The sequence below is a fragment of the Mastigoproctus giganteus genome, chromosome 10 (genome assembly GCF_048544385.1).
Source record: "Mastigoproctus giganteus isolate SK-2022 chromosome 10, ASM4854438v1, whole genome shotgun sequence".
NCBI lineage: Eukaryota > Metazoa > Arthropoda > Arachnida > Uropygi > Thelyphonidae > Mastigoproctus > Mastigoproctus giganteus.
The window spans coordinates 35574039-35592539 of record NC_143584.1 but is presented as its reverse complement, the minus strand read 5'-3'; the positions used below and the strand labels follow the sequence as shown (position 1 = coordinate 35592539).

Genomic DNA, 18501 nt, shown 5'->3' with positions numbered 1-18501 from the left:
GCATTTTATGAAATATGCTACTTGCTGCATGTTTGTGAAGCCATCAAATAGTGATACATGATACAGCCTTTGGTGTTTTCAATGCAAAAAAGTGTGAGGAGATTAAGCATAAATTTAACATTCTGATAAGCAATACGAGAACTCGAAGGATGGGACTGATGCCCTCAAAGGAATTAAAATGAGGGATAACACAGCAGAAAGCACTGGTCCCACAGGAAGTAGCTATTGTCAGTGACTCTATTGTTTGGGGAGAACAGAAAATAAAATTTGCAGAAAGGATAAGTGGAATAACAATTATTGGATGACTTAATGACATTGCAAGGTGTCATTAAATCATCCAATAAGTTCAATTCTTGTTGATTACAGAAATGTGGTGGTACTTCACTTCAACACTCCAATAACAAACGTTGGATTCAGTACTCAGAATACATACAAAAAACAGGAATAATTCCCAGTTATCCTGTTCACCAGATTCATCATACAATTCTGAAGTGTCTTCTCTGGAATGTTGATTGGAAATAGTAAGTGTTCATGTTTTGAACAGGAGCAACTATAGGATGCTATTGGGATAACCTACAGCTTTTCAATATGCAGATTTTAACTTTGATATATCTGTCACACAAAAATAGCAGTTGTCGTGACAGTACACGAGCTATCTCTACATTTGCATATACCAAAAAGAATACACTTACAAATAACATAAAACCATCCTTTCTATGCTGACTTTGCAACCACAGCAGAAATGACGAACCCAAAACTTGTCTTGATCACACATATGTATTTCAAAATAAGTTTCATAAGTACCAAAACTTGGTGCTTTATCTGATCCAGACTTTTATATAATATCCAAAAATATAGCAGAACAAGTATGAACATAACTTACACCCTCATTTGGTAGCCATAGAACTGTAAAAAAACTTATTACATGAATATTACAGGCTCTTATATATCAGAGCATTGACATACACTTATGTAAAACACATAAATGTTGCAGAAACAAACCTTCACCTGTACCAAATATTGTTACTAGAAGAAAAACCAATAACAAACGTTGGATTCAGTACTCAGAATACATACAAAAAACAGTTAAATATTAAAAAAAAAAAAAAAAAAATATATATATATATATATTAGTGTGCAACAAAACAACCCTGTCTTGCCATTAACAAGAAATAGGAAATGTGAAACAAACAGGAAGGAATAGGAAACAGGATCAAACCATTAACAGGAAGTATGCCAGATGATAGCATACTTCCTGATATCACTTACAAAGGCATCATTGGCAACACAAACAACATGGCACAAGTATTTGACAAGATAAACCACTGTTGCTGTTGTAAAATATTATATCACTATAACAGTTTCAACATTTTTATGCCATGCAGTTGAACCATATATCAAGGTGAGCTACTGCAACAAGATCTAGAAAAATTAGGCAGATGGGCTGAGAAATGGCAGTTGAATTTTAACTAACATTGGCAAATGCAAGGTGAAATGAACTAGTAAATGTCTGGGAGGTTTAGATCTTTTTGCAGATAAGCTTACTCTATTAGTTTGACAATTCATGGTGTATTCAATAGTAAGAAAAAGTGCTATATGAAGTAATGAAATTTTTGGATATGGCATACACATGGTAAGAACATACCAAGATCCTTGACATAACGTGGCCTTGACAATGCCCCCTCCGCATACACACTACTTGGACTCCCTCCAGGCACTATCTGGCAGAGTAGAGGTAGCAAGATTATACACTAGCTGATCAAGAAGCATCCTAAAGAGTTACAGATAGGTTCGGTCCGGTGTACTAACTTACGGCCAGCCTGCGAACACCGCTTTAGAGCTGTACCCTCGAAATGTAAGGAAGATTGGATCTCATCATGATGTTCATCATAACCTCAAAAGTCATCAGTCATACTGCATGATGGAAGAGATGGGGAAGGGTTGACCGGAAGTTAGCTCTGGAGACTAAACATGGGTTCCACCACTTCAAGCCTCCAATAAGCAAAGTGGTGGTATTGCACCAGTTGAGGAGTCATCTACCACCTAGTATTGCCTGGTAACACAGAGGGGCAGCATTCCTCCATGTGGTGTGGGTGCCACACCTCGACCACCCTGATTCACACCAGGGTGGTCACCCACAGTGTGCTTGTGCATGGAAGTTATACCCAGGATTACTAACAGTCCCACCATAATGAAGGTGAAAGCAGAGGATTTGGCTGTCGCTGACTGTCCAGACTTTCCTGAAATTGGGTCCACTTGACTTGAATGTTACCCGAATATCAGTTCCATCAGAGTTTTAAACTCCCAGTTAGCAAGTACAGCTTGTCTGGCATATCTAAGAGAATGTCTGACAACCTCAAGGACCAGAACAGGACCGAACATATTGGTAACTCTTTAGGAGGCTTCTGGATCAGCTTGTGTGTAATCTTGCTACCTCTACTCTGCCAGATAGAAATCAGACAAATAAATAAATTTGTCTGATTTCTACTGACCTGATTTTAATGAAATTTGGAATGGATTGACATATCTTTTTGAAATGTCCCCATAAAAATTTTTATGAAAATCCATCCACTGGGAGTTAAGTTGTTTCATGCAGATGACGATATGTGCATTATGCATACATGCTAATATATATAAAAAGGTGATACTCACAGTGTAATAGTGCAGTGATGGTGAACCTGTGAAATGCCACGTTTTGGGTGACATTCTAGCATTCACCAATACCCAACAACTGCTCCCTGTTTGAATTCAGTTCAGTTTTTGCATTCGTGCGAACAAAAAAGTCATTAATTTATTTTAATCAAATCAAATGCAATGTGTTCCATATTTTTTTTCTCAGTTCAATTCAAAATTATTATGAAAAGTAGGATAATTTTTTAGCGCACTATTTTAAGTCTAATTAATAGTGTGCATATTGTTTTCTCTATTGTAAATCATTGATTTTTCTTTTACTTTTTCTTACTTTATACTTCTGCATAATTGCGATTTCCTCCTGTTTGATTAATGTGTTGTATGAAACTGTTTTTAATAATGAAACAGTTTTTTCATTATTATTATTTTAGATGTGAGTTTGTTTTACTTATATTTCATTTTTGTAATTATTTAACATTTCAATTTATAATACATAACACCACATATGATTGGACTATTTTTTTTAAATAAATGAATATGTAAAGAATTATTTCTCTTTTGTTCTGGAAGGGGGGGGGACATGCCAGCACAGTCCAGTTAGGCATTTTCCGAACTGACATGCCAAGCCTAAAAGGTTCGCCATCACTATAATAGTGTATGTATCAATTGGTAATTATCTCTTAATCCTGAGCATTGCTTTGAAACCACTAAATTTTCATATCACATCCTAAACATTGACAGCTTTCTTTGAGCTTTAATTTTAATTTTTTTTTACAGGAGATATACAAGAATTAAGATTTATTATCTAGTAAGTCTGCAGCATAATGTAAGTTCTGATGCACTTTTCAAAAAAAATTTCATTAATTAATAAAAAATATTTTATTAGTTGCTAAACAATTTCCACATAAATTAGCTATACTCTGAAATTATCTAGAAAATAAGTGTTTACACTTACTCCTCATTTCTAAATTTTTATGAATCTTTTTCATTTCTTCCATCTCCCTTTTATGGGCTTCTTCTAAATTAGCCTGAAGTGATGTCATATTCTGTTTGTAGACCTACCAAAATAAAATGAATAAATAATGTCGAAAGCATTAGATGCTTTAACTGAATGTACTCATACTAGCAGAAACAATACATGTGTATTCAATACTGTACTGCATTTATTAACATAAAATTCAGTTTTGTGACAATGTAGTGTACAGTAGATGTACAAGTACACAAACAAATTTCTATAGAAACAACAAAATATATTTCCTTAACCACTCACGCATGAATCATATACTAAATTCCCTCTTAGAATAGCCTTTATATATAGGCGATATATGTTGGCACTTCTCCAATCCAAAGGAATCGCCCCCAAGTCCAAAGATGCCCTCATAATTAACCTCAATGGTTCAATACACTTCCTGGCAGTCTCCCTAAAAATTACCAGGTATATACCATTACCTCCAGGAGCCTTACTTGCTTTTTTGCTCAAAAGTTTTTCTAATAAAAAAATCATCTGTAATTACAAAATCACTAATTTCATATGGCTCAGCCTCACTCACACAACCTCTTCTCAGCATTTACTCATTTCATCAGTAAAGACCAATGAAAAGCACCTGTTCAATTCATCTGCAACATCAGCTGGATTATGTAAGACTTTTGCATACCCAGTGCACAAGGGTCTGATCTGATTAGCTTTCTTCTTCAGTGAATTCACATACGTGAAAAATTCCTTGTCCCCATTCTTTGCTTTATTAGCCAATGCTTTCTCATACACAACCTTCACCTCCCTAAGCTTATTTGTGGTACTATTACAGATCAACTTTTAGCTGTTGCAAGGCTTCAGTACTTTTCATCGCTCTGTAACTATCCCATGCTATCTTTTTCTGCTCTATTTGACTGGCCAGCTTCACACAGTCATCCATTTTGGCATCCTCCTGCAATAATTTCTTAATGGTATGTATTTGTTCATGGCTTCTGTGATTTTTGCTTTAAAAATATTCCATAATTCAAATGTATTTGCTTTCCCTTGGCAATCCACCCAACTTGTAGCCATATAGTGCTTTAAACTGTCAGTCTCCTCTTCTAAAGTTAAAACCCGTGCCTTTAGCTTTAACTACTGCAACATCTTTCATCTTCCAACTGACAATTGCATGATCACTTCCTGACAATGGTTCCTGTACATTAAGCCCCATGATGTCATCTGATTTGTTAGTAATGATGAGGTCAAGAATATTCTTACCCCTAGTACTTTCTCTATCACACTGGTGCAAATAATAATCTAGTTTATTTAAAAAAAAAAAAAATTCCCAATGGTGAGTTTCCCTCCCACTTATTCCAACCAATCTGGGCAGATTAAAGTCACCCATAACAAGACATTCATGACAGTCACCCATAACAAGACAAACAAACCTTCACCTGTACCAAATATTGTTACAAGAAGAAAAACCAATAACAAACGTTGGATTCATCCCATCTGCATGTAAAGACTTGTCATATTCTGCATGCTTGGTCATCCCATCTGCATGTAAAGACTTGTCATATTCTTCACCATCTTCTGGTCTGTAGATTACTCCCACTTTCATTATACCTTTCCTTTCAACTAACTCACACCACACAGATTCTATGCTGGTAAGATATAACTTCAGACTTAGCAAAATCTCTTTTCACACTCAGGCTGCTTTTGATAAGAAGCATGACTCCTCCACCCCTGCTATCTTCCCTAAATACATTATACATACCATAGTGGAACTCATTATCCCCAATTTCCAGGTGGCGCCACATTTCTCTTAGCCCTAATTATATCAGCATTAGTTGTCCTAACCAAGAGTTCAAATTCAGTCATTTTATTGACAACACTCCTGAAATTACTGTAGACACAGTTAAGACTAGGTAATCTTCTATAGTTTACTACCCTAACACGCCCCTTGAAGTTATTTAGGTTTGTCTCCCAAACTTTATCTTCTCCCTCACTTCAAACAATGCTATACACTCAGAACATCTTATCAAGATTGGCTGCTGTGGCAAAAACAAGAATTACTGAGGTGAGTGCAAGCAATACTTTGACCCATATCATCAGATAAATGTAGATCTAAATTACCCTTCTCCCTGCTAGTTAGAGGGGTTTTTCAGAGTATCCTCAATGATACTGGCAAAAATCCTTGCATCATCTTTGTTCAAATGGATACCATCTATACAAGGTGGGCATCTTTACTACTGCCCCCCCTTCTCTCTACCACTTTAACCCCCCACTTCATGTCTTCCTACTACTACCTTCAATCTTCCACTTTTTTTTCCTGGGATCTCCTTGTCTGTAGCCATAGCTACCACGGGGTTCGCTCTGCCAGTGCTTTACATCCCCTATTGCCTGCCCACCTCCTTGTGGCATTGGACAATAAACTAGAGGTTTTTGTGTGAAAACACAGGCCCCTAAGCTAAGAGGCTGGATGAACAACACAACCCACACAAACACTACACGAACACTCAATAACCTACATAAATCTGGCCTTTACAGAGTTTTGTATTCATCACATTGCCTGACGTGGAGTTGGGAGAAACCCACAGAGCTGCATTACAATTAACACTATACACTATGTAGTCCCCATATTCAAATTCTACATCCTTTATGTCTGAGTAACACTGTCTCCAATATCCTCCCCCCCACACAATGTCCACATTTGATGACTTAACCAGTACTTCAAATTAATAAAATTCATTTATTAAATTCTTAGCATTAGTGTATGCATGCACCAGTTTTTATTCCTGGTAACCTTAACCAGGCCCATGTGTTTGTTTGTTCCAAGAAGATGTAAGCTGGCCTTGAAATCCCTGATACTGTGCTTTCCAGGCTGCCACAACGTTTCAACAGAAGCAGTCCAAGAATCACTAACAGCTATGTGACTGCAGCTGCTGTCAATCAACAAGTCTGTGCATCTTTCCTAACTTGCAGTTTTCTGACCTACCTAATACAAGACTTAGCATTAGCAAATGAAGCAAGAAAGCAAGCTTATACAGAATCAGCCAAGCAAAAAAAAAAAAAAAAAAAAAAAATCCCATTTCACCTATTTATTCCTTCCAATAGTTTGTATAGTTCTACTTTGAAATATATTTAAGTTACCAACTTCCACAACAATAGACAGAAGTTTGTTCCAACAATCAACCACCTGCTGGCTAAAGGCAAACTTATACACATCTATACTGCATGAGTCCTTCCTCAATTCAAATTTCTTCCTCCCCCCATGTGTGTGGTCTGAGCAAGAGGAAGAATCCCATCAGCACTGAGCTAGCTCAATCCATTCAAAGCCTTAAACACCTCAATCAAATCACCTTGCAGGTTAGATGCTGCAACCCAGAGCAACGTATCAACTCTGTGGTACTGCACTGACAGTGGTAGAGAATGAAAGGGACTTGGGGGTGGTTGTGCAGGCAGATATGAAGTTCTCTGAGCAGTGCAGACGGGCTGCAAGAGTAGCTCATGGAGTATTGTCAATGATATACAGGAATTTTTCCAGCAGGGATAAGGAGGTGATTATTCCATTGTATAAGGCAATGGTCAGGCCAGACCTAGAGTACTGTATACAGGTCTGGAGGCCTCATTTCAAGAAGGATGTAGAGCTGCTGGAACGAGTACAGAGAAGGGCAACAAGATTAGTGAATGGAACAAAGGGGTGCTCTTACGAAGAAAGGCTTAAGTTTTGCAAATTACAGTGTCTGGAGACTAGGCACCAGCGAGGTGATCTGATAGAGGTGTATAGAGCCTTGAATGGTTTGAGCATGCTCAATGCTGATGGGATTCTTCCTCTAGCTCAGAAAAATCACCTGAGAGGGCATAAATTCAAATTGAGGAAAGACAGATGTAGAATAGACGTGCGGAAATTTGCCTTTAGCCAGCAGGTGGTTGGTTGGTGGAACAGACTTCCATCCCTTGTAGTGGAAGTTGATAGCCTAAATAAGTTTAAGGCTCAGCTGGACAGGTATTTTGAACGAACAGAGGGGTGAAGTGGAAGTGGGTTTTTTTTTTTTTTTTGGCTGATGCTGCATAAGCTTGCTTTCTTGCATCAAATGCCTCTACTAATGCTAATGCTAATTTGCAAAACTGAACCCTTTCTTGGTAAATCATCCCTTTGTTCACCTCACCGATCTTGTTACTCTTCTCTGTATTCATTTAAGCAAATCTACATCCTTCCTAAAATGAGGCCTCCAGACCTGTATGCTGTATTCAGGATGTGGCCTGACCATTACATTATACAATGGGATAATCACCTCCTTATCCCTGCTAGCAAAATTCCCATATATCATTAACAAAACCCCCATGAGCTGTCCTGGCAACCTGTCTGCATTTCTCAAAGAACTTCATATCCAACTGCACAATTATTCCCAGGTCTTTTTAATTTTCCACTACCCTGAGTGTAATACCATACAGTTGATACATTATTCTGGGGATTACTACTACCCATATGCAATACTTTGCATTTAGCAATGTTAGACTTCAGTTGCCATTTCTCAGCCCATCTGCCTAACTTTTCTAGATCCTGTTGAAGTAGCGTATTGTCATTAACCACCCTGCCAACATTTGTATCAACTGCAAACTTGGACATTAAGTCTGATATGCCTTCATCAATATCACTGATAAATACAGAAAACAACAATGGGCCCAACAACAAACCCCGGGAGACTCCACTAATAACATTATTCCATGAAGAGCAATGTCCATTGACTACCATTCTGTCTTCTCCCACTCAAGCATCCCTTTATCCATAGCAGCAACTTGCCCTTAATGCCACAATGCTCCAATCTGTACAGCAGTCTTTTATGTGCAAGAGTATCAAAAGCTTCCCTGAAATCTAAGTACATGATTTCAAATTTATTTTTTGCATCTAATTCCTTTGTGACCACATTACAGTACCCAATCAATCTGGTCAAACAAGATTTTCCCATAACAAATCCAAGCTGTTTGAAGTATAATTGCAGTCTTGTCTAGATGATCCTGTATTACTTCTTTTACCAGTTACTCTATTACTTTCTATTACTAACATTCTGAAATTACTCATGTCATACTTTGATACCCCTCCTTTGTGAATTGAGCATACATTCGCACATCTCCCATCCATGGGAACCTCGCTCCCCTGAATCCAAGGATTCTCTCATAATATAGCACCAGCCAAATTCCTTGCAGCCCTTCTATTTAAGTGTACCAGTTCCTGTAAAAAGTCTCTTAACAAGCAGAGACCAAGCTGAGTAATATCTACCACATGAGCCTTGCATAATCTCTCTTGGTATGAACTAATTGAGCTCTCATCATATACTCCCTCCTACCTTGTCTGAACAGAATTGTAGACCGTGTCAGTTTTAATGCTAACTCACAAATTTTTCTTAATGTTGCTCTATATTTGTTAATTAAATCCTCAGATCTCCTAATCAATATCATTAGCCAATGTGTACAACAATATCACCTTTTGTGCCCTTAAAAGATGATAGCTCCTCTATAATGACATCCACTTTAACAGCTGGCAGACATAACCTGGTCCTTTCCACCTGTCCATTTTGCCCAATATATTTTCCTTACAATTGAATCACTAACTAGAGCTACTTCCTATGAGAACAAGAATATCTGCTGTGGAGGATGTTGTGTTGTATGATGCTAGAGCATGGGCATGCATACGTACATACTCCATGGAGCCCACAAACGAATAATGCGTGCATGTTGCATGTGTACATATTTGAAAAAGGATTAATTGAGCCATTATTTTGAAGGATGAACTTTTCCGTTCCACATGTGGAGATCTTAGTTCAAGTGTCCAAGAGCTGAACTGTTTGCCCACATCTGAATTAGATCTATGAAACAAGTGCAGGAATAATAATTAGAGCCATTTATTCAAGTTTCATGCAACATATTACAAACATGTAACATATTATTCTCCTTCTCCTCTTTAAAAAAAGACATTTTTGCATGTATTTTTTTAAAGAGAAGAAGGAGAGTACATTAACATTTATTCTGGGAAGCCACACAAAATTGACTGGAGTGCTGTGGTCCATGGGCTACCAGTTGGAGAACAGTGTTACAAAATATGTATCTAAACTATTAAAAAAACAAAAAGGAATAAGGATATAAATATTCACATCAGCAACTTGATGATTTCTCTGCTTGAGTAATCCTACTTTATTCTTCAAGCACTCATTCTCATCTACAAATACAAAAGGTGGGAAAAATAAAATTAACAATAAAAGTAATCAATTGAATAATTTTAATTAATTTAAATAAATCAAAAATAAAATAATAAAATTACAAAATGCCAACTGAAATGAACAAAATTCCAGGTGTAAAAAACAAAAGCAGCTCATAATTCCAAAACTTGCCATTAAGTGATGCCTATAAAAGCCACCACTGTACAACATTTATGAAAAATCTATTCAGGCTTAATATACTGCAAAAACATCTACTGATAATAAAATCAAAGGCTCATGTTTTATCAAATTTCACTACTGGCAGAACAATGAAAATACTTGGTAAACACCACACATCAAGCACCACACACTCCCTTTAAGGGACCACACAACATGATCTCAGAGTTTGATGAAATAGAAGTCACTAAAGATAAGTTTGGCACAGGTGAAAAAAAGATTTCAAAGATGTTGCTGAAGAAATCATAATAGTAGCACTGAAGCAAACAAGAGACAGCACATAAATCCACCTCTATTCAAGTTACTGTATAACAGATGCATATATTGAAAAACTATACCATGCTTAGGGCAAAGTCCACAATATTCATCCACACTACAACTTTCAAATATGGAAGTTTACAACAGCAATAATAGTATAAATTTATTGGTTCTCAATAATGGAGCCTAGAAGAAGACCAATCATGAAGGTCACTTCTCAGAGCTGAAGATGGTTCCTTTGTTATATTCCAACCATTTTTTTTATGATAAAAACCAAAATATCTGGTTAAATCTGCAGCTGTAGCAACAATTTCATTATGAAATTTACTTTAACAGGTTTTCTTTAATTTACAGAATAAATTCAAAATGATAAATAAATTGAGACGTTCATAAGTGGCCACAGCATGACAGTAGTCCAGTAATAGGCATGCAAATATGGAGTTATGCATTTCATGTGCTCAGGTCTATGTTGCACCACAAAAGATAGTAAAATGTCCATAAAGAGCTCATTACAAACTCCTCTACCCTCTGAAATAAACACTGAATTTATTTATTTGACTTTCCTATTCTCCTCTGGTTCATTACACACTTGTACTTCATTGAGTCTTAGCGACCTGATAAATCTATAGAGACAGTTTGAAAATAAACACAAACAAAAGTGCTCTTTCCCTCGCACAAGAAACAATACTTCATTAGAGAAAACTAAGTATGCACAAAAAATAATGACATCCTAAATAAATTAAGAAAATATAAAATTTGCCATTTATTTTAAGCCATAGCCAAGTGGTCAATGCAAGGGTACAAATGTGCAAGCACTTAAATGACAATGGTTCAAGCCTTCATAATTAACAAGTACAGTGATGTTGAATGCTCTTTATCTCGCAAACTTCTGACCTTATGTGGTTGTCCCGGAATATAAACAGAAAATATATTTATTTAATATGTAATAAGTGACTCATTCAATTCTTCTAAGCATAATCTTCCCTGTGCAAAACATTTTTGTTCCATTCAAGATTTATTTTTAACCATATTAAAGAAGCATTATAAGCAATGTTGCCATGTATATTATAAAATGAGGCAATAACTGGTTTTTCTCTTGCATATGTATGCTGTCATCATTTGAGTATCACCCGCTGCTTTCGCTATTAGTACTGGTAATGTGATGTAAGGAAATAAAGCTTATACATCAACCAACAACAAAAAAAAAAAAAAAAAAAAAAAATCAACACCAGGTGGTGGAAATTTATTCTGACAATTACTCTTGGACTGAATATGAATTTCCACACATTTTCTGTGGAATTTTAATTCAAGAATTATTAGCATTAGCATTAGTAGAGGCATTTGATGCAAGAAAGCAAGCTTATGCAGCATCAGCCAAAAAAAAAAAAAAAAAAAAAAAAAGTAACATAAATAAATAAAAATAACCACTTCCACTTCACCCCTCTGTTCGTTCGAAATACCTGTCCAGCTGAGCCTTAAACTTATTTAGGCTATCAACTTCCACGACAAGGGATGGAAGTCTGTTCCACCCACCAACCACCCGCTGGCTAAAGGTAAATTTCCGCACATCTATCCTACATCTGTCTTTCCTCAATTTGAATTTATGCCCTCTCAGGTGATTTTTCTGAGCTAGAGGAAGAATCCCATCAGCATTGAGCATGCTCAAACCATTCAAGGCTTTGTACACCTCTATCAGATCACCCCGCTGGTGCCTAGTTTCCAGACACTGTAATTTGCAAAACTTAAGCCTTTCTTCGTAAGAGAACCCCTTTGTCCCATTCACCAATCTAGTTGCCCTTCTCTGTACTCTTTCCAGCAGCTCTACATCCTTCCTGAAATGAGGCCTCCAGGCCTGTATACAGTACTCTAGGTGTGGCCTGACCATTGCCTTATACAAGGGAATAATCACCTCCTTATCCCTGCTAGAAAAATTCCTATATATCATTGACAATACACCATGAGCTACTCTTGCAGCTCGTCTGCACTGCTCAGAGAACTTCATATCTGCCTGCACCACCACCCCCAGGTCCCTTTCATTCTCTACCACTGTCAGTGTAGTACCACAGAGTTGATACGCTGCTCTGGGGTTGCTGTTTCCCATATGTAGTACTTTACATTTGTCAATGTTAAACTTCATTTGCCACCTCGAAGCCCATCTGCTCAACTTTTCCAAATCCTGTTGCAGCAGCATAGTGTCAGTAGTGTCCTTGACAACCCTGCCAACCTTCGTATCGTCTGCAAACTTGGACATTAAGCCTGATATACCATCATCAATATCATTTATAAATACAGAAAACAATAAAGGCCCCAATACTGAACCCTGAGGGACTCCACTAATAACATTAGTCCACGATGAGCAGTGTCCATTGATTACCACTCTCTGTCTTCTCCCCCTCAACCACCCCTTTATCCATAGCAGCAACTTGCCTCCAATGCCACACTGCTCCAATTTGTGCAGCAGTCTTCCATGTGCAACAGTATCAAAAGCCTTTCTAAGATCCAAGTATATAATATCAAAGTTATTCCCTGCATCCAGTTCTTTTGTGACTGCATCATAGTATCCAATCAAATTGGTCAGGCAAGACTTCCCCTTAACAAAACCATGCTGTGTCCTAGCTATAACTGAAGTCTTGTCTAGATGATCCTGCAGTGCTTCTTTCACCAGTGCCTCCATTAATTTTCCGGGAACAGAAGTTAAACTCACAGGTCTATAATTACTTCTGTCAGCCTTTGATCCCCCTTTGTGAATTGGGGTCACATTTGCACATCTCCAGTCAATGGGTACCTCCCCTGAGTCCAAGGAAGCTCTCATAATTATGGCTAAGGGTTTGCTTACCTCCTTTGCTGCCTCCTTTAATATAACTGGATAGATCCCATCCACCCCAGGTGCCTTTCTTGTGTTTATCTTCAACAATTTCTCCTCCACTTTGCTCTCAGTTATTACAAGATTCTCTAGCTTACTGCTAGAATTGAATACACCTCTGGCATTCCCCTCGCTGAATAACTCCTCATGTGTGAATGTCGATGCAAAATATTCATTTAGTTTGTTAGCTACCCGAGCAGGGTCATCAACAGTTGACCCATCGATCTCAAGTGGACCAATCTGATTCATCCCCTTCCTTCTAGAGTTTACATAAGTAAAGAACTCTTTGCTGTTTTTCTTCGCATCCCTTGCCAAGGATCTCTCGTAATCTGCCTTCGCCTGCCTAACCTCCTTTGTAACTTGGTTACAGATCAACTTGTATCTATCATAGGCGTCCGTGTCACGTGTTAATTTGTATGTATCCCATGCATTTTTCTTCTCTGCCATATGCCTCATTAGTTCATCTGACAACCATTTATACAAGGGTTTTTGTCATCTTTATTGCTAGGCCCTTTAACATTATGAACTGTGTTCATGAGAAGAATATTTGTTTTTTTTAGGAAATGTATGAAATGATGATGGCATCCTTTATAAAATAAAAGTAGGGACTATAACACTTCTTTATTTGTTGTAATCATAAGGAATTCTGGGTTTATATTTTATAACTGTTCCAAACATGCTCTCTTTGAGGAGCATCTGACTTAGTTTGTATGGAGTGAAAAATTAACACATAACATTCTGTCCCTTAAGTCCACATGTGAGATCTAAAACTACTCTTATTCCTTGGTTTTTTGAGGTGCTTCGCCAGTCATCCATTCCAGGTCTGAGTTTTCAGAGCATTTACGAGGATGGTTCAATAAAGAATCGCCCTCACCTACTTCCACATATTGCAGAGTCATGATATTTTGTGTAGCATCATACATATCTCTGTACTAAAGGTGTAAAATTTGAGCCCTGTGTCTTAATGTGTTTTTCTCTTACAGAGCTGAACATGCGATGAAGTAGCATCATGGACAAAGTTGAAGCCAGAGCTGTAATCCGGTATCTGTTCTTGAAGGGGAAATCTCCTAAAGAAATCCACAAGGAGATGACTTCTGTATATAGGATGAAGCCCAATCCTATGGCATTGTGAAGCACTGGCATAGACAGTTTAAGTGTGGTCGGACATCGGACATTTTTGTTTTGTTTTTATGAAAACCCCAAACGCGAGAGGTATTAGAACCTATAGTACTTAGTACAGTGCTTGGGTTGGAGGTTGACAAAACGAAAGAAGATATTTGTTGACATTAGACTTGAACTTCTGTACTGTAATTTTCAGGAAATACATATGAAGGAAGGTTGTGCCGGAAAACAGCAGTTGAATGAATAAACGAAGAAGATGAAAAGTTGGTTCTGTGAGTTAAGTTGGATAGTAAATGGATGTTGGCTGGAGGCAGCATGCATTCGGACTGTTTTCAAAGAGAGAGCAGGAATTATAGAAGCCAATTAAGAAGAACAGTGCCCATGGAAGTATCTGTAGAAAAGGCATGAAGCAGAAACAGTATGTCTATGAGACAGCGATTGGAGAGAGACTGTTAGAGAGGAGTCATTAATTAACCCAACTGCACTCTTCTGAATGGAATCTAGAAGCCTGAGAGAGGTTTTGAGGGCACCACTCCAGATGTGGGAACAATATTCCATGGTAGGGCGGATTTGCGATTTGTACAGAGCGAACAGCTGTTTGGAAGAAAAGTAACACCGAGAGTGAAAGAGAAAAACCAAGTTTTTTAGATGCAGAGGAAGCACTATTTGTAATGTGCTAGTGACAAGAGAGATTACAAGTCAGCAGAATCCCCAAAAGAGATATCATTTTGCCTAGAAATCGGAGTGTCACCAAAGATAAGCATAGGAGCAGAAGAATCCTTTTTGCGAGATACAAGACAAGACTGATTTTTTGAAGGATTGAAATAAACTAAGCTGTCTTTGCCCCACTGGAGAATTACCTGGAGATCAACATTTAAGGAATTGGCAGCGGATATTCAAGAAGTTAAAGCTGATTGAGCAGGGCAAGGTTTCTCAAAATGGAAAGTGGAATGCAATGTGCTACCTCGGCAAAACTATGGATAGGATTTCAAGTCAATGGAAGGTCATAAATATACAAGAGGAAAAGAGTGGGGAAAAGAACTGAACCTTGGGGGACAGCATCATTAGTGGAGAAGTTAGAAGACAGAGAGCCATCTACCATCACCCTCAGTGAGCAATCAGACAGAAAACTGGATAACCAATTACAAAAATCAGGTGGCAAACCATAAGATGAAAGCTTGTTTAGAAGACCTTTATGCCTAACACGATCAAAAGCTTTTGTGATGTGAAGAGGAACTGCTTGTGTTTCACTGAACTTTTCCATTGAATTTGTCCATAAATGGGTAACATAAGCCAGAATATCAATTTGTCCATAAATGGGTAACATAAGCCAGAATATCACCAGTGGATCGCCACTGATGGAATCCACACTGGCGATCGTTGATCAGACAGAAGGTTTCTAGGTAGTTTAAGAGTTGGTGGTTAACTGATTTCTCCATTATTTTAGGAAGAATGAAGTAATTGCAATGTGACGATAATTGGATGGGAGGGATTTGACACCCTTTTTAGGAATTGGCTGGATATGAGCAAATTTCCAAGCAGAAGGAAAAGCACTTTTGGAATAAGAAAGTGAAAAAAGGTGGAAAAAACAGGAGTAAGTTCAGGAGCACAGGTTTTGAGAACATATGGAGTAATACCATCAGGACCTGAAGCTTTCTTAGCATCAAGATTCATCAAAATCCTTCTGACATCCTTTTGACGGAAGACCACAGGAGATATTGAATGGAGCGTGTTGGGAATGGTGGGAGATGTTTTAGCAAGATCATTAATACACAAGTTGGAAGGAAAATGAGATGCTAGCAGGTCAGCTTTATCCTTGGCTGAAGTCCAACAGAACCATCTAGTTTTGACAGAGGTGGGAGCAGAGATCGGCAAAAGTTGCAGCCAACAGCTTTGGCAAGAGACCAGAATGCTCAGCTACCATTAGGGCAAGAAGCAAGTTTTCTACTCTTAGCCTGTTCAAAATCTAGTTTGGACTGATTAATAACCACTTTACAATTGTCGCGAGCTTTGTGTAGGCAGAAAATGAAACTGAAGAATTGGAAACAAGCCAATTACAATATGCAACATTCTTCTCTTGAACAGCCTTAGCACATTTATTGGAAAACCAAGGTTTAGATGAAGGACGACATTTTAAAGTGGAGTGTGGAATAAAGGATTCAATTCCTACAAGAATAATTTCACTGACATGATCTGAGCAAACGTTGATATCAGAAATTTTGAACAGTAATCCGACCAAGGAAAAGAAAAGAAATCTCGCAGGTCATCCCATTTTGCATTCTTGTAATGCCAACCAATACGAGGTTGGGAATAGCCATGAGTTAAAGGCTTCATTGGAGAAGAGACAATCATCAAGTTGTGATCTGAGATACCTAAAGGACCACTCACTTTGACTGTGTACTTAGAAGGGTTATTTGTGAGAAAAAGATCAAGCATGTTGGCTGTATGGTTAGGATTGTCCGGTATTCTTGTAGGTAAATTAACAATCTGTGCAAGGTCATTAGTAATTGCAAAAGCCTCAGCATCTCGACCAGCTGGGTCGGTGTGACTAGAAAACGGAAGCCAGCTTGAGTTGTGAACATTAAAATCACAAAGGAAAATTACCTCAGTGTTAGGAAAGTTGGACTGGAGAAAGTAAAGTTGCAAAGAGAGGAAGTCAAAGAGCTCCAGGTGATTAGTGGAGTTGGGAGAATGCTAGAAACAACAGATGAATTTGACACAATGAGGTAGAGAGATTTTAAGCCAGAGAAGATCAAAAAGAGGAGATTACAAATTACCAAGTCTCTGACAGGAAATATTGGAATGGACATATGCACAAGTATCACCTTTGAGGCAAAAGGAATCATACAGTGAATAATTTTGGCAACTGAGATGAGCAGTAGTCGAATCAACCGATAACTGAGATTCTTTCAGAAAAGGTACATGGGGTTTGCAAACTAGTGGAAATGGACATCACTGAGATTAGAATTGAGGCCACGTATATTTGTGAAATGAACTAGGATGTGTTTGGGAGGTTTAGATCTTTTCGCTGATAAGCTTACTCTATTAGTTTGACAATTCATGGTGTATTCAATAGTAAGAAAAAGTGGGGGGGGAGGGACATGCTGTATGAAGTAATGAAATTTTTGGATATGGCGTACACATGGTAAGAATATACCTAGATCCTTAACATAACGTGGCCTCAAAAATACCTCGCGCATACACACTACTCTGACTCCCTCCTGTCACTATCTGGCAGAGTAGAGGTAGCAAGATTATACACTAGCTAATCCAGAAGTGTCCTAAAGAGTTACCAACAGTTCGGTCGGTGTACTAACTAGGGGCCGGCCTGCGAACACCGTTTTAGAGCTGTAACCTCGAAATGTAAGGAAAATTGGATATCGTCATGATGTTCATCATAACCTCAAAAGTCATTAGTCATACTGTATGATGGAAGAGATGGGGAAGGCTTGACTGGAATTTAGCTCTGGACACTAAACATGGGTTCCACCACTTCAAGCCTCCAAAAAGTAAAGTGGTGGTATTGCACCATTTGATGAGTCATTTACCACCTAGTATTGCCTGGTAACACAGAGGGAGCAGCATTCCTCCATGTGGTGTGGTTGCCACACCTTGACCCCTGCTTACGTTGGTTCACACCTGGGTGGTCACCCACAGTGTGCTTGTGCATTGAGGTTACACCCAGGATTACTAACAGTTCCACCATCGTGAAGGTGCAAGCAGAGGATTTGGTTATTGCAGACCATCCGGACTTTGCCAAAATTGGGTCCACTTTACATGAATGTTACCCGAATATCAGTTCCATCAGCATTTTAAACTCTCAGGTAGCAAAGTACAGCTTGTCTGGCATATCTGAGAGAATGTCTTACAACCTCAAGGAACAGTTGTGAAAGAAGGCTCAAATAAATTGCACATATTACACTTTTTCAACATAGTCCCCAGACAAAATGACACATTTTTGTCACCTCTCAATTCACTTCCACAGGGCAGTTTTGTAGAAGTCCTTTTAGTGTCATTCAACCCACAACGTGCTGATTCCAAAAAAACTGACATCACATTGCCATCATTTGGTTGCATCCTTGCCTTTTTTTTTTTTTTGGGAAGGAGGGTGATTCTGCATGCTTCCATTTTTTGACATTTATTTAGTTTCGAGATCATAGTGATGAATCCAAGTTTCATCCATGGTGACCAGCCATGAAAAAAAAAAAAAAAAAAAACTCTTCTTGCATCTCTTGGCA

At 38.1% G+C, this 18501-nt stretch overlaps 1 protein-coding gene across 2 annotated transcripts in view; it reads right to left on the bottom strand.

The window, feature by feature from the left end:
- Positions 1-18501, bottom strand: part of LOC150078971 (coiled-coil domain-containing protein 152-like) — a 93796-nt gene that overhangs the window by 15622 nt on the left and 59673 nt on the right. For both annotated transcript variants that reach the window (XM_090383445.1, XM_090383446.1), the window contains 2 exons: positions 9739-9803; positions 3587-3689 (listed from right to left, as the gene is read on the bottom strand). In XM_090383445.1, coding sequence (XP_090239571.1) covers positions 3587-3689; positions 9739-9803 — 168 coding nt within the window. The remainder of the gene's footprint in view (positions 1-3586; positions 3690-9738; positions 9804-18501) is intronic.